The sequence below is a fragment of the Leopardus geoffroyi genome, chromosome X (genome assembly GCF_018350155.1).
Source record: "Leopardus geoffroyi isolate Oge1 chromosome X, O.geoffroyi_Oge1_pat1.0, whole genome shotgun sequence".
NCBI classification, from domain to species: domain Eukaryota; kingdom Metazoa; phylum Chordata; class Mammalia; order Carnivora; family Felidae; genus Leopardus; species Leopardus geoffroyi.
The window spans coordinates 13312529-13338587 of record NC_059343.1 but is presented as its reverse complement, the minus strand read 5'-3'; the positions used below and the strand labels follow the sequence as shown (position 1 = coordinate 13338587).

At 43.0% G+C, this 26059-nt stretch overlaps 1 protein-coding gene across 4 annotated transcripts; it reads left to right on the top strand.

Moving 5' to 3' along the window:
- Nucleotides 1-25275, top strand: RBBP7 (RB binding protein 7, chromatin remodeling factor). 4 transcript variants are annotated; one of them, XM_045472419.1, is made up of 12 exons: nucleotides 1-355; nucleotides 1198-1342; nucleotides 6880-7025; nucleotides 10707-10880; nucleotides 11891-12006; nucleotides 16659-16819; nucleotides 17577-17703; nucleotides 17825-17902; nucleotides 18512-18588; nucleotides 21237-21294; nucleotides 23987-24097; nucleotides 24828-25275. In XM_045472419.1, exons 1-12 carry the CDS (start codon nucleotides 340-342, stop codon nucleotides 24894-24896), a joined length of 1278 nt encoding a protein of 425 aa, XP_045328375.1. In that variant the 5' UTR covers nucleotides 1-339; the 3' UTR covers nucleotides 24897-25275. The 4 variants fall into 4 exon arrangements, with proteins under 4 accessions (XP_045328375.1, XP_045328377.1, XP_045328373.1 ...); XM_045472421.1 differs by having other exon boundaries at nucleotides 35-355; nucleotides 10734-10880; XM_045472417.1 differs by lacking the exon at nucleotides 1-355 and adding an exon at nucleotides 446-913.
- Nucleotides 25276-26059: the final 784 nt, after the last annotated feature.

Sequence of the window (26059 nt, the reverse complement as noted above, 5' to 3'; positions counted from 1 at the left end):
CTCCCAGGCCCGCCTCTCCACCGCCTCTCACTTTTCCCAGGGCGGATGCGCCTGCGCTCAGCTGCCTGGGCGGGCTGGGAGGCGCGGGTTGAAAAGTCTCGTTCCAAGTTTGGAGAGAGAGAGAAGAGCGCCTCAGACCTCGGTACCCGCGAGCGGGGAGGAGGCAGGAGAGAAGGACGCGGCGTCTGGGGAGCACCCAGGCTGTAAGACGGAGCTCGCGCTTCGAGAACTAGAAGTGTGTGACGCGCCTGGGCGAGGCAGGAACGCCTGTGGTTGGGCTGCTGTTGGCTAGCGAGGGGAGTCCGAGGCGGCGGCGAGGGGCGAACGACCCGACGCAAGATGGCGAGTAAAGAGAGTAAGAGGCCCTGCGGGGCGGCGCGCGCCGGGACCGCGGGGGGCGGCCGGCGCGCGAGGCCGCGGCACGCGCCGGCGAAAGGCGCGAATTGGCGTGAGGAGCAGGGGGCGGGGCCGGGCGCGAGGCTAGGCGCGCGCCTCGAGGGGCCTACGCTGCACGGGACCGCGGCGCGGAGGGCTCTGAGCACTTCCGGAGCCGGGCGCGGGGCCGCGGGTTGGGCCCCCTTCCCTCCCCCGCCCCCCCAACTCCCCTCCCCCCTCCGGCGGCGGCGCTCCCTCCGGCGCCCTTGGCTCTCGGGCGGAGGCGGCCTCCACCGCCGGAAAGCGGGCACGGCAGCTCCTTCCACGCGCGCGCGTCGATCGCTTCAGGGTCGCGGCCCTTGTCCGGGGGATTCTGGAACACGCCGGCCTATGGCTGCTGACGCGGGCTTCGTGGGAGCGGAGGCCGCTCCTGGTGGGGGATGGAGGGAGCGGGCCGAGGGGTTTCTGCTACACGTGGATTCGGCTCCCCGGGTGGGTCGTGGAGCCCCTGTACGTACGAGTCGTCATCTTAGAACAGGTGCGAACAGCTGTAACTGGCAAAACAGAATCGTTGTCCGTGTAATTACTCAATTCTGTACACACAAGCGATGTTGACTTCTAGGTGCAAAAAATAAGCTTCCTGGCGTTAATAAATATTTTCTCCGCGTTCTGGAAGAGCAGTTAGTTTGCGTCCAAATTAGATGTAAAGCTAAAGAGTAGGTTAGGTGTGGCCATCTCGAGGTGACCTCCAGTATCTGTGTACAGATTCTGACTTCGATTTCTCTCAGCCGCTTAATTGTATGGGCTTTCTCCAAATTTCAGTGTTTGAAGATACTGTGGAGGAGCGTGTCATCAATGAAGAATATAAAATCTGGAAGAAGAATACGCCGTTTCTGTATGACCTGGTTATGACCCATGCTCTTCAGTGGCCGAGTCTTACCGTTCAGTGGCTTCCTGAAGTGACTAAGTAAGGGTTTCTGGCAACTTTTACTTTGCGTAAATTTAGCTATTGTCCTGAATTTCCAAGTTTCAGCATTTTACACATAGAACATGAGCGTGTAATCAATTTAGCCCTTGGATGAACTGGCAGGTGGTTTTTATTCTCAAAACTTAAGTGATTTGTGGGATGATTTCTGACATGTAAGCGTGGGTGTAAAAGGGGGTAAAGAATGTGTGCGTTTAATGATATTTGTAGAAAACACCTAACATATTTGATGTTTCTTGGGTTTCAATACAGAGCAGCATTTTGGGGGGCCCTAGACTAATGGATTTCTTTAAAACTTTATTGAAAAATAGGATATTTACAGGAAAAGTGCACAAATCGTAAGCATACAGCTTGATGGATTTTTACAAAGCGAGCACACTCATGTAATCAGCCCCCAATATGAATAGGTTTTAATGGACAAAGGGGAAAAGAATTTAGCAACAGTTCACTGAAGAAAAGAGGTTGTTGGCTAATAGCGTGGAAAACACTTTGAGGTTGTTGTTGGTCTTCGTAAGAGTGTTCTTTTCGGCTCTTTCTTAAATTTCTCTGGTAATAAGTGCTGTCATTATTGAACGTTTAGAATAGGGTATGGTCCATGTCAAGAGTTTTGTGTCCTGCTAATTTGGTTTAATACTCAGAACAGTACTGTGATTTTATCCTCCTTTTACTGTGGTGGAAACTGGGATAGAGTTAAGTAACATCCCCAAGATCACACAACTGGTAAGTGGTGAAGTGGGATTCTGAGCCCAATCTGGGTGCCCCAGAGTTGAGGTAACTCCTGTACTAGACTACCTTTCTCATATGCTTGCACTTTTTCTAGTAGGAATTTGGCCATGAACTTTAAAACTATTCAATTTAGGTAATGTGAGTATATGACTTAATGAGGATTGACGACACTAGTCTCTGAAGGGGATTTTGTGACAAGTTATGAAAATACGAGCAAGTTAATTGTATTTAATTTTTTTAAGTTTATTTTGAAAGAGGGGGGAAAAAAACATGAGTGGGGGAGGGGCAGAGAGAAAACTCCAAAGCAGGCTCCACACCATCAGCACAGAGCCCAGTGCAGGGCTGGAACCCACGAAACTGTTAGACCATGAGCCGAGCCAAAATCAAGAGTCCGACACTCCACCGACTGAGCCACTGAGGCACTTCAAGACCCAGTTAATCTTATAAGATAAAATAAAGGTCAGACTCCCATATGCAAACATTGTCCTACATACAGGTAGGGACTTCCATTGGGGTTCCCAAAAATCGCAGTGTAAATATACAGATGTGGGAAGAGTAGCCAAGAAATAAATAATGGAGACTTCTAAGCATTGACATAACACTTTTGAGCATCAAATACCTGAAGGTATTCAGGTTCTCCTTTAGAGTACCATGTACATTTGACTCTGTGTATTTCTGTTAAGTAAATTAAAAACCTTAACAGCTTAACTTATATTCTCTTGGATCTTTCTGACCTACCTGAACAGTAGAAAACAGCGGGGGTGGGTGAGACTGTAAGGTTAGAGACCTGAGTTTGAATCCTGCCCCCTACTTCTCAGTACCCAAATTAGGGCAGGTTGGTCAATATCCATTCCCAAGTCGTCTGATGTGTAAATGGAGGTGCTCTAGGTTCTGACTGCCTGTATTTGAGGGCATTAAATGAGATTAGGCACTGTTAAAGTGCTGGCACAGAGTAAGTACACAGTAAGTGGTGACTGATGGTGATTTTCCCACCCCATTGTTGAGAAATAATTTATTAGAGTGTAGTAACTTTCTCCATTTGGATTTCAGTGCAAACTGCTTACTTGAGTCTTTTAAAAATATTATCTGTGATATGTTTTGTGTAACAATTTTAAAAATGATCTCTATGTTCTTAGCCCAGATACTGCTTTTTTTTAAGATTTTTATTTTCTTGGGTTTTTTTATAATATAGTTTGGGGGGAGGGGCAGAGAGAGAATATCAAGCAGGCTCTGGGACTTCAGCACAGAGCCTGATGTGGAGCTCCCTCCCACCAGCTGTGAGATCACGATCTGAGCCAAAATCAAGAGTCAGACGCTTAATGAACTGAGCCACCCAGGTGCCCCAAGATTTTTAAGTAATCTCTACACCCAATGTGAGGCTCGAACTTACAACTCCAAGATCAAGAGTTGCATGTCCCACTGACTAAGCCAGCTAGGCATCCTCCCAGGTACTGCTTGCATATGAACACTTAGGAACAGAACAGAAAATACCTTAAATTATGTATTCCATGGTATTCTTTGCATTACAAAGAAGTGGGGTCTGGTTGTGGGGTGTGCAGTGGCTGTGGGAATGCAAGAAAATGCCAGCCAGCCTGCCTACATTCTTGGATGTTGAGGATAGCTATGTGGTGCTTTGCAGGATTCTGTTTGGGTATAAGGGAATGTGACTATGTTTTGTTACTATATGGAACAGTGGAAATATTGGCTGCTCTTACTGCCTGGGTCTTTGAGGAACTAGACTCTGGTCAACCTCATAAGGCCTGCCTTCTACCTACATACTTCCCAGTAACTACTTGTACTTTCTAAGCTATTGTCCTTAAACTGAGTTCGTTAGTTGTCCACATAGTGGATTTGCCTTGTAAAAATTTTCATTTAGGTATTTTTAAGAAATAATTTTAGGGGCGCCTGGGTGGCTCAGTTGGTCGGGCGTCCGACTTCAGCTCAGGTCATGATCTCAGTCTGTGGGTTTGAACCCCGCGTCGGGCTCTGTGCTGACAGCTCAGAGCCTGGAGCCTGCTTCAGATTATGTGTCTCCCTCTCCCTTTGCCCCTCCCCTGCTCATGCTCTGTCTCTTTCTGTCTCAAAAGTAAATAAAAACATTAAAAATTTTTTAATAAAAGAAAATAATTTTATTCTGTATCTTTTATTCTTTTTAGTTTTTTTTTTAATATTTACTTATTTTGAGACAGAGGGGGAGACACAGAATCTGAAGCAGGCTCCAGGCTCCAAGCTGTCAGCACAGAGCCTGACGCAGGCCTTGAACTCAAGAACCGCGAGATCATGCCCTGAGCTGAAGTCGGACACTTAACCGACTGAGCCACCCAGGCACCTCTAACCCATATCTTTTATTAGATAATTTCTTAAACATATTGAGACTAACTTAAGTCTTTACCTAAAACGCTTTGTAATCATTCAAATTCAGATGGTACGAAGTGCATAGAGTAAAAAAAATAAATCCCCTTTCCATGTCCCCTATTCTCTTGGTCTCATTACCCAGAGCAGAGACCGTCATTTTTTTTTTTTTTAACTCTTCCTGCCAGAATAAAATACATTACACATATCTTCCCTCTATCTTTTTTATAAATTTTTAAAAATGTTTTTATTTATTTTTGAGACACAGAGACAGAGCATGAGCAGGGGAGGGGCAGAGAGAGAGAGACAGAGAGACAGAGAGACAGAGAGAAAGGGAGACACAGAATCTGAAGCAGGCTCCAGGCTCTGAGTTGTCAGCACAGAGCCCGAACTCGCAGACTGTGAGATGACCTGAGCTGAAGTTGGACTCTTAACCGACTGAGCCACCCAGGTGCCCCTCCCCTCCATCTTTTTTTATGTAGCAAGTTATTCACTTGACTTTTCAATTGGTGGTTTACATGGGAGACTTTTTCCTATCAGCATGCTTAAATATACTCTTGGGTTTTGGTGGGTTTTTTAAGTTTGTTTATTTTTGAGACAGGGAGTGAGAGCCTGTGGGGGGTAGAGAGAATCCCAAGCAGGCTCCGTATTGACAGCACGAGGAACCGAATGAGGGGCTTGAACCCACAAACCCGGGAGATCATGACCTGAGCCGAAATCAAGAGTCTGACACCTGACTGACCACCCAGGCTCCCCAATACACTCTCTTGTTTTAAGGCCTCCACAGAGTTCCATTTATGGATATACTATAATTTATGTCACCAGTGCCTTATTGATGGATATTTAGGTTGTTGTCAGTCTTTTGCCGCTAAGACAGTGCTCCTGAGAATAATAACCTTGTGACAATCTGTTATTGTTAGAGAAATTTCTTAGCAGTGAAGTCAAAGTGATCAAAAGATGCTGGCGCTGCAGAAGGACAAGATCTTTTAACATTAGTGCTTCTGTGGCTTTAGGTGCCTCCAGCATTGGAGGGAAACCTTGTAATATTGATTGGTTCAGGAAAATAGGTTTGTATTTTAATGATGGAGATGAAAGGATTTACAGGAAAAAAGAAAAATCCTTATATGGGTATAGTGTTAGGGAAAACCCAAATTGAATTTAGGGTCGAGGAATTTTTCAGGTCCTCCATTCCATGTTGGGACCGTGCTCCTTAGAACCTGTTATTTCTGTTTAACCCTATGAAAAGTGACTTCCTTTTATGTCAGCCTTAACATTGCTCTGTGGTGCCTCCTTTCTCCCAAGCATTTCCATTTCTTTTCAAATGGTTCTACTGAGATATGTTGAAGTTCCCTTTTGTTTTGAATTAGTATTCCCTGTACAGAACAGATTTCGTTTTGTCTAAGTCCTCCTAAAGTACAGTTGCTTTGAGTCTATTTTCTAGGTATTTTTTTTTCATTTAAACTTAAGTGGGTGAGTGCTCCCATGCATTGCCTCTCCCTCCCCATGTAAGTTCACCTAAGATGGAACTATCTTTTTTGATAGCCATATGCTGTTCTTGGGCACTGAACATACATCAACTAAGACTCCTGTCTTCTTTCAAACAACCTGTTATTGCTTAACCATGGTTGCTTTGTTCTGGTTTTGGAGTTGTATATGTATTTATTGTTCTTTTTTATTTTAAGCCAAATCTTAGTAAAATCTCACCATTTTAAAATTAAAAAAAAATTTTAATGTTTATTTTTGAGAGAGAGAAAGAGAGAGAGAGAGACAGTGTGAGCGGGGGAGGGGCAGAGAGACACAGAATCCAAAGTAGGCTCCAGGCTCTGAGCTGTCAGCGCAGGGACAGACATGGGGCTCCAACTCAAACTGTGAGATAATGACCTGAGCTGAAGTCGGACACCTAACTGAGCCACCCGGGTGCCCCTCGCCTTGTATTTTTTAAGTTATTACTAAATTACATTCATAGAAGCAACCCTCACACCTCTTTTAAAAACCACTAAATCCTTTCAACAACTAAAATTTAGGAACAAACATAAATAGCCTAACTTGTCTAGTGTTGGGGCCCAGAGCCGTACATCTTGGCCCTCCAACATTAAGCACCGTGAACGTCAATAAAGCATTTTCTCATCATGCCATTTGCCCTCATAACCTGTTTTTTAGGTGAAGACACTGAGGTCCACAGGAAGTTGTGATTTAAGGAATTGCATATAGCTAATTTTAGTTTGATTCAAGATTTAAACCCAGTTTTTTGGACTCGATGCTTAAACTTAACATTCTATCTTGTCTCTTACTGGAAAATTAGGAATATCTAACGTACTAAGTTGGTAGATATTTTTTAAGTGAGAAGTCATGATTATGGGTATGGAGATTGGTAATGGATTGCATTTGTTAGTAACTGGTTTCCTGTAGGATTAGTGTGACTTATTTTCTTTCCTAAACAGACCGGAAGGAAAGGATTATGCCCTTCATTGGCTAGTGCTGGGGACTCACACATCTGATGAGCAGAATCATCTTGTGGTTGCTCGAGTCCATATTCCGAACGATGATGCACAGTTTGATGCTTCCCACTGTGACAGTGAGAAGGGTGGTAGGTATACCATATATTCTATTGGTGTCTGAGGGAGTGTGCCTTTTTCTAGTTATATGTTATTACAATTTTCTACTAATCTCTTTTGGCTCAGCAGTTTAACTTTTAGGACTTTATCGCATAGAACTACTTGCTCACATGTGCACAAAGATTTCATGATATAACATTATTTGTAAGATGGAAAAATTAGGATCAATTTAGCAACCCAGATGTTAGTTCATAGGAAATTGGTTAAACACATTATGGTATGTTTGAAATACCGTGCAGCAATTGTTAAGAATGAGGTAAATCTGAAATTTTACATAGACTCACAAAGAATGAGGCAAGTCTGTATGCTCTTGTATGGAAAGATGTCCAAGATAAATCGAGTAACTTCTGTGTGATTATAGTACCAATTTTGGTAAAAGGAATAATATGTGTTGCGTGTGCATAGGAAAAAGCAGGCATACATACCAAACAGTTAACAGTGGTTTTTCTATGGAAGCTATTGACTTCCTTTTTTACCCTGTCAAACCTACATTCCCTTGATTTGGTATTCCCACCATCACCCAAGTTTGGTCATTGTGCTAGAGGGACTCACAATACTCCATAGCAAATTATACTCATGGCTAAAATTTGTTACAGTAAAGACTACAGAGGAGAAGCAACAGGAAAAAGATACGCATCAGGGAGTCTAGGGAGGTCTGGCACAAGTCTCGTCCAGGACCGCACACGATGTACTTTCTCTCTGGCAGCAGACGACAAGGACATGTGCGGAATCTCTCTCTCCTGCCCAGAGAAACCCATTTGAGTGTCTGGATGTGAGGCTGGGGTGGGGGGCGGTTCACAGGCACATCCTGCTGGCAGCCAGTTAAGACAGCTGAAACTCAGGACCCCAGCAATGAAACCAGGTGCATATCGTCAATCTTGATGTTTGCGCATAGCGACCCTGACAAACTGGTACAGCATGGTCTGTTGCTCCAGGTGTACACCACAGAACCATCAGTCCATCAGTAACGGAAAGAACATTCTGAGGTCTGTGTTCCCAGGACTCGGCCAGGGGTCATTCATGGTCCCAGTGTCCCTCAGAGCGGCGAGGGCTCAGCAGCCAGACCTGCTGGGTTAGTGCTTTCTGCACAGCCCTAAAAGGTTTCATCTTGACATTTTAAGGAATTTGCTTTAATTTTTTTCTTATTGAAAATAAAGTATTTTATAGCTAAAGTCTTGCCACCCCATACCCCTTTCCTGACCTGCTTTCCTTGAAGACTTTATCACTGTGTCCTGAAAATCAGTGTGCCATTTTTAACTGTTATTACTCATACAGTAGTAAATATGAAGGGTTTTTTACAGCTTGTTTTATGCAATAATGTGTGTGTGTACCATGTAGATGCCTGTCTCCTTTGAACTGCTGTTTGATGTTCCACTGTGATTAAACCTTATTTCATTCATTGTTCAACTGGGGGCAGTTGGATTACGTGTATGTGGTATTTTGCATTTACAAATGGTGCTTCGGTGAACATCCTTGCCATGTCTCCTTATACACATGTGGGAAGATTTATCTAGTGGAGTGGAATTGCTGAGTCGTATGGTGTATTCACTGTCCACTTAAAATAGTGGAAAACTATCTTCCAAAATGATTTACTCCATTTGCCACTCCCATAATTCACAGTCCGTTTCCCTACAACTTTATGTGTTATTTCTGTAAATATTGTTATAATCAGAAATTTTTAGTGGCTTTTAATCCTGAGGTATGTGTTTATTGGACCCTTGGCTTAAGAATTAGTCCCTCTGCATAACCTATGGATATATGAAGTTACTGAAGTCACTTGTTCAGTATATTCTAACAAGTGACTGACGTAATTCAGTTAATACCTCTTTCTGTTTTCAGTTACAGTATTTTGTAATGGATACTATTATTAAAATAGTGGGATTTTTTTTTTCAAATTTTTGAGTTTGAGAAAACAAAGCCCTGTGTTCGAAGTAAATCTTACCTAGAAATCCATTTTTTTTTTTTTTTTAAAGAGGAGAGCTGTTCAGGTTGTAATAAGTAAAGGAATTGGGGGACTTGAGTGTCTTGATATAGAAGTGTTAGAGCTGTTAGAGTCCACTAAGGGAGGGGGGTTGGGTGGTGGGTTGAAAATCAAAGTTGGGGCAGGTTTGGAGCAGTGTCAGGATCAGGAGGGGTGGTCTTTCCTAGGGAACATTTCTCCCATTGACATGATGGAAAGGGAAGTGCTGAGAGGGAAAGAGGTGATTGTATATGGTTGTGTGGGAGTAGCTGTGGGGAATGAGAGATGATTTTCAGCCACACGGAGTAGTAAGCTCTGTTTGCCACGGAGAAGAATGGCTGAACACCGATACTAAACCATGGGAGCCAGTGTTCATTAAGCATTCCCATATAGCAAGAGCTGGCTGAAACAGAAATGGTTTGCTGCTTTTGGTTTGTTTCCTCCATGCCCTGGCCAGTCTGTTTTACTTGTTACCTCCCTGGCTCCATTAGGCATTTGAGTTGTGATTCCCTAACCGGAGACACAGGGTGAACAAAAAAGGAATGGACAAAGAAGTAGCAATATAGGTCAGGAAGAAATGATACAGTTATAATGAGCCTCCCAACGTTTTAAGTGTCAGCAACTATTCAAGTTTTTTTTTTTTTTAATTTTTTTTTTTAACATTTTATTTATTTTTGAGACAGAGAGAGACAGAGCATGAACGGGGGAGGGGCAGAGAGAGGGGGAGACACAGAATGGAAGCAGGCTCCAGGCTCCGAGCCATCAGCCCAGAGCCCGACGCGGGGCTCGAACTCACAGACCGCGAGATCGTGACCTGAGCTGAAGTCAGACGCTCAACCGACTGAGCCACCCAGGCGCCCCTCAAGTTTTTAATCTATGGGCACAAAAAAGAAAATGTTCTCATTTGTCCTTATCTGCTTAGATGTTCTCTACTTGTATTCTTTCTGCTTTCATCTTGCTGCTTTCTCAGAGGTTCTTCTACTTTTTATGTGACTTTGTTACTTTTCCAAGGCCTTTTTTTTTTTTTTTTTTAATTTTTTTTTTTCAACGTTTATTTATTTTTGGGACAGAGAGAGACAGAGCATGAACGGGGGAGGGGCAGAGAGAGAGGGAGACACAGAATCGGAAACAGGCTCCAGGCTCTGAGCCATCAGCCCAGAGCCTGACGCGGGGCTCGAACTCACGGACCGCGAGATCGTGACCTGGCTGAAGTCGGACGCTTAACCGACTGCGCCACCCAGGCGCCCCTCCAAGGCCTTTTTAATAACTACTCAACACTATAGTCTTATTCACACGCCAGATAGGTTAGCCCCCTCGTTTTAGCTTTGACACTCCACTAGCAGTTGAATTAGGTGTGCTGGTGGAGCCAGCATATTTGTGTCTTAGAGTTGAGTTGGGGGTTAGCTAGTATGGATTTCTGATTTTAGGAATAATTACATCCTCTTCACAACTGAAAGAGGCCAGTTTTTAATTACTCTAAATCCAAGGTGAAACTTAACTTGCAGAAAATAGTGTTATCATTTTCCATTCCAAATGGGCTTTGAGAATAAATTAATTTCAAGTGGCAACTGAACCCCTATTTTTGTGTTCTCTGGTTATGTTGTATTCTGTTAAAATCTGTTGGGTGTATTAAACTAAATGACTGGTGAATTTTAATCGTAAGTGTATGTTTATTTCTTTCTTCTCACATTAGAATTTGGTGGCTTTGGTTCTGTAACAGGAAAAATTGAATGTGAAATTAAAATTAACCATGAAGGAGAAGTAAACCGTGCTCGTTACATGCCGCAGAATCCTCACATCATTGCTACAAAAACACCATCTTCTGATGTGCTGGTTTTTGACTATACAAAGCACCCTGCTAAGCCAGGTATGTAGTAATGAAATCAGGCCATTGCTCCAACATTTTTGAAACTAGTGTACTCTATGGTTTTTAAAGGTTTAAACATTTTGGGAGTCTATTAACCGTCTTCAAAATTCAGTTGATTGAACAGAAGGACCTCCCGGCAGGCTATGCTCCTGGCTAGGGTTTATCACCGCAGAAGATACAGAGCAAAAAGCAGGAAGAAAAGATACATATCAGGCAGAGTCCAGAGAGGTCAGGCGCAGGCTTCTGAGTCCTTCCCCACCAGGGCCATACGGAACGTGCTTTTTCTCTAGCAGCAGACCACAGGGGCATGTGATAAATGTCTCTGCTCAGGGAATCCTGTTTGAGTCTCCGGATCTGGCGTTTTTTATAGAGGTCTGGTCACATAGGCACATCCTGCTCTGACCTGCCATGCTGAGGGAAACTCGGGACCCTAGCAGTGAAGCCAGGTACATCATGAATCGCCAAACAATCCTGCAAGTCTTGACAAGCTGCTACCGCATGCCTCACTGCCCTGGGCGTACACAACCTCATGTCAGTGATGACGATTTTTGTGAGGGTCACATTCCTAGGGGGTGGCTAAGGGTCAGTCATGGATGCGGGCTACCCTGGATACGTGCAAGGGCTGAGCAACCAGACCTGCCGTGTTAACTCTTTCCTCACAAGAAAGTTGTAAACAATTTGATCCATGGGAGGGTTGCTGCCACTCACATTTGAGGGAACAGCTGTAGTTTTCAAGGGTTTGTGTCGGAGCTAGTACTAGGTTTTGCAAAGGAACTAGTCATTTTATGGTCATGAGTCTTGGTTTGCATTGAGTATTTGCAATGAAGCACAGAACAGCTTTTCAGGGTGGCTGGGGGTCAGACCAAGTCCTAAGTCGTCATTCATATGTGGTGTTTTCCAGGCATTATAATGAACGTTACAGCTCATTCAGTGAGGAATGAAAATCGCTTTTACTAGTTCTGATAAACAGAAAATCACTTAGTAGTTAATGTGTTTCTTTTTCTCTTTAGACCCAAGTGGAGAATGTAATCCCGATCTTCGGTTAAGAGGCCACCAAAAGGAAGGCTATGGTCTTTCCTGGAATTCTAATTTGAGTGGACATCTCCTGAGTGCATCAGACGACCATGTGAGAAACTTACTCTTCCCAATCTCCTGTCCTTAAAGACTGTCAGGGAGAGTTCTGCACTGCAGGAGGTGTTCTCAGATAGTGCTGCTGATTATTGTGATAACATTTTTACAGGATTTAGAGCAATGGTTATCATATCGCCCTGGTGGAGCCTTGGGATTCCACAGAGCTCTTTTGAAGCAGCCTTAGACTAGAAGGAAGGTGGGCAAAAGGTGTCCCATTATTTAAAAGTATATCTAATGGAAACAGTGAAGTGTGAGACCTGACAAATAGAAATTACATTGAAAAAACTTTTTTATTTAAGAGTACATTTCACTGGGTTTTAGTATATTCACAAAGCTGTGCAATCTTCCCTACTAACTCAAACATTTTCATCGAATGTCACAAAAAGAAACTCTTGACCCATTAAGTAGTCACTCCCCACTTCCCCAGCTCCTGCCAACCACTAATTTACTTTCTCTATAGAGTTGTCTATTTTTTCATTTTTATAATTTTTTAAATGTGTATTTATTTTTGAGAGAGAGCGTGAACAGGGGAGAGGCAGAGAGAGAGAGGGAGACACAGAATCCAAAGCAGGCTCCAGGCTCCAAGCTGTGAGCACAGAGCCTGATGGAGGGCAGGACTCGAACTCCCAAACCTCGAGATCATGACCTTGAGCCGAAGTCAGACACTTAACTGAATGAGCCACCCAGGCACCCCTAGAGTTGTCTATTCTTGGTAATTCATATAAATGGAATGTGTGCTTTTTTTTCTGTCTGGTTTCTTTTTTTTAGCATAAGTTTTTCAAGGTTGATCCATGTTGAAGTATAGGTCAGTACGTCACTCCTTTTCATGGCTGAACAACCAGTTCATCGGTTGATGGACATTTGGGTTGTTTCTACTTTGGGCTTTGTTTTTTTTTGTTTGTTTGTTTTGCTTTGCTTTGGGGCTATTTTGAATGATGTTGGCTGTGAACGTTTTTGTACACGTTTTTGTGTGGATGTAGGTTTTCATTACCTAGGGGTGGAAATACTGGGTCATATGGTAATTCTGTGTTTAACTTTTTGAAAAACTGCCAAGCTTTCCCACGGCAGCTGCATCACTTCACATTCCTACCAGCAGTGTGTACCCCAGGGTTCCAGTTTCTTCACATCTTCCTCAGCACTTGTTATTGTCTCTTTTTTCTTAGAGCCATCCTTGTTGGTGTGAAGTGGTATCTCCTTGTGGTTTTGATTTATATTTCTCTGATGGCTAATGATTTTGAGTATCTTGTTATGTTTTTATTGGCTATTTATAGATCTTCTTTGGAAAAGTATTGTATTCAAATTCCTTGTCAAATTTTAAATTTTGTGGTTTTGTTTTGTTTCGTTTTGTTTTTTTTATTAGCACAAGCAGGGTAGGGGCAGGGAGAGAGAGGGGGAGACCCAGAATCTGAAGCAGGCTCCAGGCTTCAAGCTGTCAGTGCAGAGCCTGACGCGGGGCTCGAACCCACAGAATGTGAGATCATGACCTGAGCTGAAATTGGACGCTCAACTGAGTCACCCCGTGCCCCTTAAATTTCGGGTTTTTTCTTTTAGTGAGTTGTCAGAATTGTTTTTATTCTGGATACCAGTCCTTTATCAGATGAGATTTGAAAAGATTTTCTCCCACTCTGTGGCTTGTCTTTTCACTTTTTTGGTGATGTCCTCCAAAGCACAGAAATAATTTTGAGTCCAGTTTAGTTTTTATTTTTGTTACTTGTGCTTTTGGTATCCTAAGAAACCATTACATATAATCCAACATCACAAAGATTTACATCTATGTTTTCTTCTAAGAATTGCATACTTTTAGATCTTGCGTATAGGTGGGTCCTTTATCCATTTTGAGTTTAGTTTTGTGTGTGGGGTAGGGGTTCATGTTCCTTTTCTGCATGTGATTATCCTGTTTTTCTGGCACTGTTTGTTGAGGAGACTAATATTTACCTATTGAGTTGTCTTGGCATCCTACATACAAGTATCTTAAAGGTACCACACAAATGCAAAGTGATCTTGTTATATCAGTGTTTGTAGCATTCTTTTTTTAAATTTTTTTTAAAAGTTTATTTTTGAGAGAGACAGAGCACATGAGAGGCAGAGGGGCAGAGAGAGAAGGAAACACAGAATCTGAAACAGGCTTCAGGCTCTGAGCTGTCAGCACAGAGCCCGACATGGGGCTCAAACTCACAGACCGCGAGCTCATGATCTGAGCCGAAGTCGGTGGCTTAACCGACTGAGCCACGCAGGCGCCCCCAGTGTTTGTAGCATTCTTGCCACCTGCAGCTCCATACATTCCTTCATGGAACCCATACTGTAAGCAAAATGTGTTTGCTATGACTGCCCCCAGAGTTGAGAGTAGACTTCTGGAGCTTTTGAAATCTTTTATAACTTGGCCACAGGTTCTTTGCCTTCTTCCTTAGTATATCCTCCTGCCTAGAACAGGACCTGTCACATCACAGACCTTTATGTTTCTACTGGTCACAATTTCTGTTGATGTTTTTCTAAATATTTAAGGCAGATAATTGGCCCAGTCAAGATTCTTCAGCTGCAGGCAATTGAAACCAACTCTGGCTGATGGCAGACAGAAGAGGAATTCATCAGAAGGACATTGGGCAGGGTAGCTCACAGAATTGCTGTAATGACTAGAAAATGGTCCAGAACAGAGAGGAGAGGTCAGATCCACAACTCAGAGATCAGGCTGGTAGATGTTATACTCCACTCCCTCTTCCCCACGCTTGCAGTCCTGACAACAGATTTCCCTGTTGATGGTCACAGTTCAAAATCCTTGTCAGACTGCTGGAGCCGACATCATGTCCCAGTCACAAGGGAGGCTGGGAAGCTAGGTCTCCCTTAGTTCTCCAAAGGGAGGCTTTCCTCCCCTTCCCTCAAAGTGGGTGTGATAGAGTCTCCAAAACAGGGAGGATGGGTTATACTCAGTAACTTAATTACTAGTGCCTTTTGAAGACACTAGGCTGGGAGTTGCTAGTCATAATAAAAGCTGACATTTCCCAAGGGCTCTGCATGTGCCAGGCATCTTGCTAATCTTCCCAGGATCCTTCTGAAGTGAGCAGGGGAGGATGGCAAGAGCTCTGCATGTTCCTTTCTCTTCAGTGCTTGTAAATTTTGCATCTGAGTGTGTACGTATCAACAAAGGCTAAGGTGTGTGTATTATGTAAAACTACTTTTTTGTTCATGGGTAAATAGCTGCTACTGGGAAATAGCTTTGTTGCTGAAACTCAGATAAGAAAGTGATTTTTTTTGAACTTTTTTTAATGTTTATTTTTAATGTTTAATTTTTTTTTTTAACATTCATTTTTTTGAGGGAGACCACGCAAGCGGGGGAGGAGCAGAGACAGACTGAGACACAGAATCTGAAGCAGTCTCCAGGTTCTGCGCTGTCAGCACAGAACCTCATGCAGGGCTGGAACCCACAAATCGTGAGATCATGACCTGAGTCGAAGTCGGATGCTTAACCGACTGAGCCACCCAGGGCCTCCTCGAAAGTGATTTTAAAAGAGATGAATCCCATGGCGCGCCTGGGTGGCTCAGTCAGTTAAGCGGCCGACTTTGGTTCAGGTCATGATCTCGCGGTCCGTGAGTTCGAGCCCCGCGTCGGGCTCTGTGCTGACAGCTCAGAGCCTGGAGCCTGTTTCGGATTCTGTGTCTCCCTCTCTCTGACCCTCCCCCATTCATGCTCTGTCTCTCTCTGTCTCAAAAATAAATAAACGTTAAAAAAAAAAAAACTAAAAAAAAAGATGAATCCCATACCAGTGTCAGTGGTATTACTGCAAATATACCTTAGTGGGCTTACCTTTGTCTTAAATTGTTTGGATGATAATCATTGCCCTATATAGCTTACAATGTTTTTTTCATAAACAGTATGTCTTTCCTCTTTGTGATGGTTGTCAATAGAAGACTCCACTCCCAGAGCCTGCTGATCTGTGATCTTTGAGGCCTGTGGCCTCTCCTTGGGTTCTGCTGATATTTTGAGGAGTACATTGTGGGGATCTGTCTGCAGGCCCTAAGGTTTGGCCCCTCAAAGTAGCCTAGTTGGGGTTTCTGGGCTATCCACCTGTCTCACTTTCTAATGTGCTGTAGTGGTTTCTGCTGTGAAGTGAGACTTAGCCTCTTTGCTTTTTTAAGAGGCATGTTTTAGTTTTAATTCCCAGTCTCCCAACCTTGCTTGAATTTTTAGGATGTGAATTTCTGTTCAGTGGATATGGAATGTTGGGCTCTCAATGTTGCATTGTGTAATCTAGATGAATTTTAGACACTTGACTTTTAGATACTTGACTGTATCTAGGTGGAAACTCGAATGTGATCGTCTCTTGCTGCCATCATGCTTGGTTTCCCCGTCCCTGTTACCATTTCCTTTCCTTGCCCCTGCATCTCAGATCATGGAAGCTATACTACAACGATACACTCTTCTGTTTCTGAAGCTTTACTTTTATTTACATTTCCTCTGCCTTGTGTTTATTTCTACCTCTTATATAGTTAAATAGTTTTCTTAAAGTTTATTTAAATAATCTCTACACCCAGCGTGGGGCTCGAACTCATGACCCTGAGATCAAGAGTCGCATGTTCTTCCAACGGAGCCAGCCAGGCGCCTATAGTTAAATAATTTTTTAACGAAGGTTATTTGTTTTTTCCTTCCTTTAGACTGTCTGTCTGTGGGATATAAATGCAGGACCAAAGGAAGGCAAGATTGTGGACGCTAAAGCCATCTTCACTGGCCACTCAGCTGTCGTAGAGGATGTGGCCTGGCATCTGCTACACGAGTCATTATTTGGATCTGTTGCTGATGATCAGAAACTTATGATGTAAGGTGGAAGGTTCAGTGGGGTCTTCGTATATGGGTGTCCTGTATGAGACCATCAGTGATTCTGGTGGCCTGTGGTTTGATTTTTTTTTTTTTTTAAGCTCTATACTGGCGTTAAAAACTTTAGTGAGGTAGAATTGACATACAAGAAGCCATATAATGGCTGTTTTTGCATAGAAGTTATTGTGCTATATGAATGAACGTAATTTTTATTTGAAAAAAGAAAAAAGTGTAAATGTGAAGAAACGTGCTTGGTAGCGTAGTGGTAAATATCAAAATTGGGAGTCAAGGTGACTTTGAAGATGAGCGCTAAGAATGATTGCATCAGGTCACAGCCACAGGGCTGCGCTCAGTCACCTGTCATGTGTTTTATCTCGTAAACTAATATCTGAGGCTAATATGGCCAGATAGTAAAATTTGACAAGGCTAGGTTGTAGGAATCAAATTATTACATCATTCTCTACGGAGTAGTTGGCGTATGCTTGAAATAGTTGGTAATTAAGACAGGAATCTAATCAACACGAAACCAGGAATGATAGCCTTAGTTTATTTTCCGTAGGTTTAGAATATGTCCTTTAGTGGTTGGAAGTCCGATGGCAGCTCTGTATGTGGTTGGGGTGTCTCTAAAGGGGCGAGCATAGTGGAGATAGGGTGGTGTGGAGCAATGTGGACCTGGAAACGAGTGTGAGCGTGTGACAAGCTGGGGAGGGTCGGGTGGCTTCCTCTTGTGCTGTGTGCCTTGTACCTTTGTGTTGTAGATGGGACACCAGGTCCAATACCACCTCCAAGCCGAGCCACCTCGTGGACGCTCACACTGCCGAGGTCAATTGTCTGTCGTTCAATCCCTACAGCGAGTTCATTCTCGCAACTGGCTCTGCGGATAAGGTTTCTAAGTTTTTGTATATTTGGTGTTTGTGGACCCAGTTGCCTTGTTCTATAATCAGATACTCTAAAATTCTTCTGTGAAGTGGAGAAATGAATTCCTTTTCATTTATTTTTTCTTCAGACTGTAGCTTTATGGGATCTGCGTAATTTAAAATTAAAACTCCATACCTTTGAATCTCATAAAGATGAAATTTTCCAGGTACGTGACAGTTTTCTGGTGTCTCTGTCAGGTTTTTACTAACTTTTGGATGGGGGCTATTTAAAATTTTTTTGCTTTTATAGCAGACATGGTATGTGTATATATTTTTAAGTTCCTCTTCTAGGTTAACTAGTGGGAAGTACCTTGGAGCTCTGTGAGATTATTACTTTAGAAGTAGAAAAGACCTTGCAAAACAGGATCAGTTTAAAAATTGAAACCCAAGGATTCTTCAGTTAAGGTATCCAGTGTGGGTGGGTCCTCTAGTGAAAAAAACAAAACAAAACCTTGTATGTGGTTTCAAATGGAGATTTGGATAGGCTTAAGATGCACTTCATTGAAAAGTTTACAAGATTCTGGGATGGTTATGGGGCCGAATAAGTTTATGGGGATTTCTAGCTGAGGTCCCCTGTATTGGGAAGTGTGGTCCTTCTCGGGGGGCAGGCTAGGGAGATGGGCCATTTAAGAGCACTTGAAAAGCTAGGACAAGGAAGGAGGGCCGCAGGCCACAGAGAGTATTGCAGAACAGGACATGGGAAAATCTCGAGGATTAGAAACTATCCAAATGTAGGAACAGATGATTCTTTACACTTCCAAATCTGTATTACTTAGGTCCACTGGTCTCCACATAACGAAACTATTCTGGCTTCAAGTGGTACTGATCGCCGCCTGAACGTGTGGGATTTAAGGTAACTCACAATCTGGTGACGAGAAACTGCAGAAGTATGTTAATCTGGCAGATGATGTAATAATAAACTAGAGAGTAGTTTGCTAACCCCGGTTTAATAAGCCAAATATATTAAAGCAACTTTCATGTACCTTCCTTAAGAGTCTTTCTTCTGTGAAATAGAAATGAATCAGCAAATGGACTGCAAACTAGATTGATAAGATCAGTTTTTTTTCTGTTGATACTCAGGCATGAAGTTGGGGGGAGTGTGTGGTTTTAATATCCAGATAATTGTATTGTGGACAGTCTTGCTGTAGAAAGGGGGTGTGGATGCTAGCTGTTCACGTCTCACTGGAGCTCACGTGATGCCTGCACTCCTAGAGTGTTTTTACCGCTTGCTCTTCGGTGCTTTCATTGGTTCATTTGGAAGAGCTGAGCTCCCACTGTGGGCTGTGTAACTGCTGGGGATACACTTGGGAACGGGATAAGCGCAGCCCATGCTGTGAGAGACCTTATGTTCTTCTGGGACTCAGTATTTTATAGTTTCTTCCAATTTTATTGTATTTATTTTAAGTTCTTCTGAGAGAGATAAAGAGCGAGCGGGGGAGGGGCAGAGAGATGGGGGAGAGAATCCCAAGCAGGCTCCGTGCTGTCAGCGCAGAGATCGTGACATGAGCCGAGATCAAGAGTTGGACTCTCAACTGAGCCACCCAGGCTCTAGTTTCTCCCAGTGTTTAAAGTTCCTTGCGGGGCGCCTGGGTGGCGCAGTCGGTTGGGCGTCCGACTTCGGCCAGGTCACGATCTCGCGGTCCGTGGGTTCGAGCCCCGCGTCGGGCTCTGGGCTGATGGCTCAGAGCCTGGAGCCTGTTTCCGATTCTGTGTCTCCCTCTCTCTCTGCCGCTCCCCGTTCATGCTGTGTCTCTCTCTGTCCCAAAAATAAATAAACGTTGAAAAAAAAAAAAAAAAAGTTTAAAGTTCCTTGATTTTTGAGTAGCTATTCTAAGAATTTCAAATTCCTTTATTTTTTTTGTCTGAACCTTTAGACCCATTAATAAAGGTGTCCAGTTATATATGTTTCTAAGATGTCATTATCCTAAGTTTAAATCGTTAAATTAGCAAAAGATAACTTGTTTTCTACCTTCATTTAAATGTATTGCTTTGAAGTGGACTAAGTTTTTAGTTTATTAAAACTAAGGCCACCTTAATTACAGAGACAGGCAGGTCCTTCAGTGTAGAGGACATAAACACTGTGGAATACAGTGCTCGTATTCTAAACATCTAATGTTCTGTGTTCCTGTGCAACAAACTCTGGCCATGATAGAATCTTGGAAATGTAGACGATCTTTAAAGCAGATATTTGACTATGTTCAGTTTTATTTGAAAACAATTTTAGTAGTAAAATTAGAAACTTAAAACTAGTGGTTGTATGGAGTGATGCAGCTGAATTGTCCCTATAGGTGCCCGTAATAAATTTGCAGGCATTATAAAATTTCTTCTTAAAATCCTTTCATGACTTGCATACTGTTAAAATTACATTAGATAAAATTATGGATTAAAATGGTCAGCGTTAGGGACACCTGGGTGGCTCAGTCGGTTGAGCATCCGACTCTTGATTTCAGCTTGGGTCATGATTCTGGGGTCGTGAGATCGAGCCCCATATTGGGCTCTGCATTGTCAGCATGGAGCCTGCTTGGGATTCTCTCTCCTCTGTCTCTATCCCTTCCCTGTCAGTTCATTCTCTTTCTCTCTCTTTCTCTCTTTCTCTCTCTCTCTCTCTCTCTCTCTCTCAAACATTTAAAACAAAACAAAAAAGGTCAGTGTTAGCAATTGGTACTCCTGACCGGAGGATAAACAGAATTGTCTAGCAGTCCCCCATGTGTTTGGTTTGAGTTTAATGGGAAGAAAAAGTATCACTTAGAAGGTTGTGTATTTCGGCTGCTTTTTCAGCAGTTATTACTTAGCTAAGTCCACATTGGGGCTAGATACCAGGGCTGATATTTGGTGTGTAAAGAGATTTCACTGTTGGGCCTGCTGGCAAATTCTACAAATGGAATTTAAGAGAAGGAAAAAAAAAAACAGCCTTCCCTTGACTGATGTGTTGTTTCACCTTTTAAATCCAATGCAGTAAACAACCACAGTTAAGAATAATGAATTGTAGGGGCGCCTGGGTGGCGCAGTCGGTTAAGCGTCCGACTTCAGCCAGGTCACGATCTCGCGGTCCGTGAGTTCGAGCCCCGCGTCGGGCTCTGGGCTGATGGCTCAGAGCCTGGAGCCTGTTTCCGATTCTGTGTCTCCCTCTCTCTCTGCCCCTCCCCCGTTCATGCTCTGCCTCTCTCTGTCCCTAAAATAAATAAATGTTAAAAAAAAAAATTAAAAAAAAAAAAAAAAAGAATAATGAATTGTATTTATTTGAATATCGAATTGTAAATTAACTTTTACTAGCCATTTCATTGTGGGGTCTTCAGTTACGAACAGCTCTTAAATCATTTACAGGAAGTAAGCATCCCATCCTTCCACCAGTAATTAGTAGAGAAACTGTCATGGATACGGTATAGAAGTTGTTTCTAGCGTGTGTTTTAAGATGTGTTTTCTGGGCTGATGCTGGTTTTGCAAACATTCTTCCCATTACAAGAATTCCAATAACGAGAGCATTATATTCTTTCTTAATAGCAAAATTGGGGAAGAACAATCAGCAGAAGACGCAGAAGATGGGCCTCCAGAACTCCTGGTATATTTTGGCTTTGTTATGCAAGATGAAATGTTATGTGCAGATTGGACAATTTGTTACTGATCCATGTATCTGGAAAATAAGTCAGAACTTCAAGCGCTAGCTCTTGAAGATGATTTCAAATTGGAGGTCTTAAAGGTTATTGTGATTGGGTTTTGACATTTATTGAAACTAGTAAATAGAGCACAGTAGGTTTTTACGAATGTTTCACTAAGAACCAGTTGGGTTCCTGGGAAATAGTGTAATTTCTCACTGATTCCCGATGGTAATATTTCTGAGGGTTTTTTTGGGGGGTGTGGGGGGGTAGGTATTGATACTCAGCAATACTTCCCACTATCTAACCATATAGACATGTTTTAGTGACCTGAGTTTTTGAGGCCCCTGCCCAGAAAATGAAGACATTCTCGATCTTGTTGGTGCCAACATGGTCTACCATCTCTCCCCTACTCCTAATTGAATCACTTACATCTCCTTGGCCCTTGGGAGGTTTCTGTGGTGTGTCTGTCTTGTCGGTCTTCGTCCTTTAAGTCCCTTTCCTACTAAGCATGGCCAGACTTCACAGTGGTCCGTCCTCACTCTGAATCCACGTTCGTTTCCACCAGTTACTTGGCACATAGTCACTCATTCCTCTGTAACGTGTTTTTAGTTCCTAGGCCAGTACTCAGTTTTAGTATACTTGTGCTTTGCCCACCACTTTTAAAAGAAGATGCTCACTAAACCTCCATGTTGCACGGACGTCCAAGATCCCCTTACTCCTTGTCCGATGTGTTCCCATGCCCACCAGCAATGTCAGAAAGTGGCAAAGGGGTATAAGGAGACTCTCACGTGCTAGCATGTTCTGTGTCCTGCTGATTAAAGGATAGCATTTCTTAATAAACTGTCGTCCTAGACAGATGATAGCACCTAAATGGTTTATTCTGTATTGAGTGGCTTAATCTAAAGTCTGTCTTGGGATGCATGGCTTCGTGGGTTTTTTTTTTTTTTTTTTTTTTAATTTTTTTTCAACGTTTATTTAATTTTGGGACAGAGAGAGACAGAGCATGAACGGGGGAGGGGCAGAGAGAGAGGGAGACACAGAATCGGAAACAGGCTCCAGGCTCTGAGCCATCAGCCCAGAGCCCGATGCGGGGCTCGAACTCACGGACCGCGAGATCATGACCTGGCTGAAGTCGGACGCTTAACCGACTGCGCCACCCAGGCGCCCCATTTCGTGGTTTTAAAGTATTTTCTAGCTGAGTCGTTGCTACAAGATGTTTTCGCCCAGCTGTTTGTACTTAATTTTGGTAAAACCTTCATTGAGATACAGTTCATCTATTTAAACTGTGTAATTCAATGGTTTTTAGTATGTTCACAGAATCGTACAACCATTGCCACAAATCAGTTTTAGATCATTTCCCTTTCAAAAAGGAACTCTGTCCGCTCCCGGTCTGCTCCTTTCCTCAGCCCTTGGCAACCAGTGATCTACTTTGTATCTCTAGATTTGCCTGTTCTGGACAATTCCTAGAAATGGAATATAACGTCTTTTGTGACTAATTCGTGCACTTAGTATGTTTTCAAGATTTCCAGCTATTTTTGGGTACCCTGTATCTTATGGTTCTAGAACAATTTTGTAGTTCTTGAGGAAATCACTAGGATTTTGCTCCTTTGACAACAGAGCCTGAAATCAAGGGACATTTACTTGTGGTAAACTGGATACTATAATTTTAGTGTAACAGAATCTTGATTTGAGGACTCCTTCTGTATTCCAAGCCTGTGGTCTGAACATACTTTCTCTTATGTCCCCCTTAACGTGATTTTGAAAAGCTGTTTTTTTCCTATTGTTTTTAAACTAAAAAAATTATTAGGTAAAATAGTTACCTTGCTTGTAACCTAATTGTCAAACGAGTCAAATCAGACTTGGTCAGGAACTGTGACTTCTTTGTTCAAAATCGTGTATTCATACTGTCCTTGTGAGAATGGTTTCTTCTGAGGTAAGGAAAGCCCAGTACTCTCTCATGAGGCTGTGTCTTGTAGGAAGTGAGCCTCTGCCTCCTTCACTTCATAGCAAAGCTCTCTGCCTGGCCTTTCTGGGGCTTTGCTTTTAGAGGCCCCCCCCCCCCCCCCGCCCAGGTTGTTGTTGGTGGTGGTTCTTAATCCCCACCTTGAGTGATGCGCCATGGAAAGATTGAGGGTGGCTGGGAGGTGTGCCTTTCTTTTAGCAAGGGGAGAAGGGGCACCTGGGGGGGCCCTACAGAGAAGAACCAGGAGACTCCTCAGGTGGGCCAGTTTTAAGAATGTCTGTAATAGAACATTATGGAAATTTATTGCCTTAAATATTGGTACCTAACTACATACATTTGATAATGAGGCTGAATTAACGTTAAATGTATTAGGTATGGAAATGGCAGTGCGGTTGTGTAGGAAAATACCCTTACTTTTGGGTGATGTGTGGCAAATTATTTAGGGGTGGTTCAGCAGGTGTGTCTGTAGGGAAACACACGTGTTAACATTAGTATTTGGGAAATGTAGGTGGAAGGTGTCCAGGCATTCACTGTTATGTTCTGTCACCTTTTCTGAGGGTTTGGAAATTTGCAAAATGAGGGTGGATTTACTAAGCCTGTAAACCCCTCCCTCTAAACCTCCGTTGCAAGACTGATGCTGTGGAAACTTAAGATACGAAACAAAGGCTTTATTTTTCAACTCTTGTTAACAGTTTATTCATGGAGGACACACCGCCAAGATATCAGATTTTAGTTGGAACCCCAATGAACCTTGGGTCATTTGCTCGGTGTCTGAGGATAACATCATGCAGATATGGCAAATGGTGAGCTAAAATGTTTTTTTTCCTGAATGAAAAGGAGAAAGAAACTATTTACTCAAAGTATTTCTATTATAAGTTGTGCATATCACACCAAATACAGAAAGGAAACAATCTTAAAAGACTTGTCCGTTTTAACAACAGTCTTTTAGTTCAGTTATGTGCCTGTCAGGTCAGGAGAAACCCGTGTGTACCCCCCCCCCACCACCACACACACACACACACACACACAGCTATGGACACGACATCTGGTTGCTCTGCACGACCGTTGCCCACTTCACCTGGGCTCTTGGCATCACTGCTGGATGTCTGGTGTCTGCTGTGTCATCATAGGCAGCATTTGCAGGGTACTGAGTTAGTTCTCTGGTGAGGAGTACTAAGTACCTGACCTTTCTAAGGCGCTGTTAACCAGCCAAATCTCTTAACTTCGGGGCTACTGCTTCATCCAAATGATGCTTGAAATACTTTTGGAAAACACTTGTTACGATAGGAATAAGCAGTACGTGGACAGCTAGGTATGGTGGTGCGATTTACACACTGGTGAATAAGAACACCACCTCAGTGTGTCCTCATTAAAGTGTGGGGGGAAAACCTCTAACCTAAAAATTTCCAACACTGAAACCCATTGACCGGCGAATCCTAAAGCGTAGACAGAATTATCTCATGCTGTTTTAGACAATTTTGTAAAAACGATGAGGCGTTTTTACCTATGCTTTTATTTGGTTGTCCTCTCCAGGCTGAAAATATTTACAATGACGAAGAGTCAGATGTCACAACATCGGAACTGGAGGGGCAAGGATCTTAAAACCCAAAGTACAAGAAACGTTTCTATTGAATGTAATGCTACACGAATGCTTGGTTTATCAAGCGCCAAAAAGGCATTGTATAGTAGGACATGTAAGTGGGATGGCATACGGCGTTCTTTACCTTCTGATTCTAGCACTTTCAAGTGAGCTATTGCGTACTGTATCATATTGTAGCTTTTAGGGAAGAAAGTTATGTTAAGAAAGAACATCACCGTTTTAAAATGCAAGTAGCAGGGTGCTGCCTTTGATTCAACTATTTTAAGTTCTTGTTTTCTCAAACTAAGTGCTTGCTGTTCCCAGATATGCAAGAATAACTTTTACACTTTTTCCCTCCAACACTTGTTGATTGGCTTTGCAGAAATAAAGTTTTAAAATAAAGTCTGTTTTATTCTTTTAGAACCTGGGTAGGAGAGTATGTATGTGTGTGTCCGGTCTTGTGAGAAAGCTGGTACATATGTGCCTTGAACTGACTTTCTCTCCAGGGTACGTGGACAATGTCCTGCAAAGGTAGGGAGAAGGTAGGTGTGTTCGTGGTCGATAGACTTGTAAACCCAGAACTACCCTGAGAACTACCCTGATCTTCCACGTCTCCCCACCCCCTCCCCCACGAAAGCTTGATTGCTTACATAGCAGGGGTCAGCAAAGCGGACAAACACAGGTTTGCCCCCCAACCTGTTGTGTAAGACTTGCCAGCTAGGAATGGTTTTTACACCTCATTTTTCTTAAATGTTTATTTTGGGGGGGGGGGGGGGGGGGGGGGGGCGAGACGCAGAATCTGAAGCAGGCTCCAGGTTCCAAGCTGTGAGCACAGAGCCCGACATGGGGTCAAACCCACCAACTGTGAGATCATGACCCGAGCCGAAGTCGGACACTTAAGCAACTGGACCACCCAGCACCCTACACTTAATTTTACAAGGTTGTTTAAAAGAACGAAAATTGACTTTTACAAAGACTTTGTGGCCCGTTAAGTCTAAAATAATTACTAAGTCTAAAATAATTACTACACCTGACTTGTTTGCTGGCCCCTCTTATATCTGTATGTGCTTAAATACTTTTTTGCTCGTCTTCATAAATTAGGTAGTTCCTGGGGCACCTGGGTGGCTCCAGTCTGTTAAGCGTCTGACTTTGGTTCAGGTCATGATCTCACGGCTCGTGGGTTCAA

Coding starts and splice junctions, on each gene's coding strand:
- RBBP7 (XM_045472417.1), top strand. CDS start 766: ATGGCTGCTGACGCGGGCTTCGTGGGAGCGGAGGCCGCTCCTGGTGGG. Junction 17,903..18,511: donor ATAAAGATGAAATTTTCCAG/GTACGTGACAGT, acceptor TGTATTACTTAG/GTCCACTGGTCTCCACATAA. Junction 18,589..21,236: donor CTGAACGTGTGGGATTTAAG/GTAACTCACAAT, acceptor CTTTCTTAATAG/CAAAATTGGGGAAGAACAAT.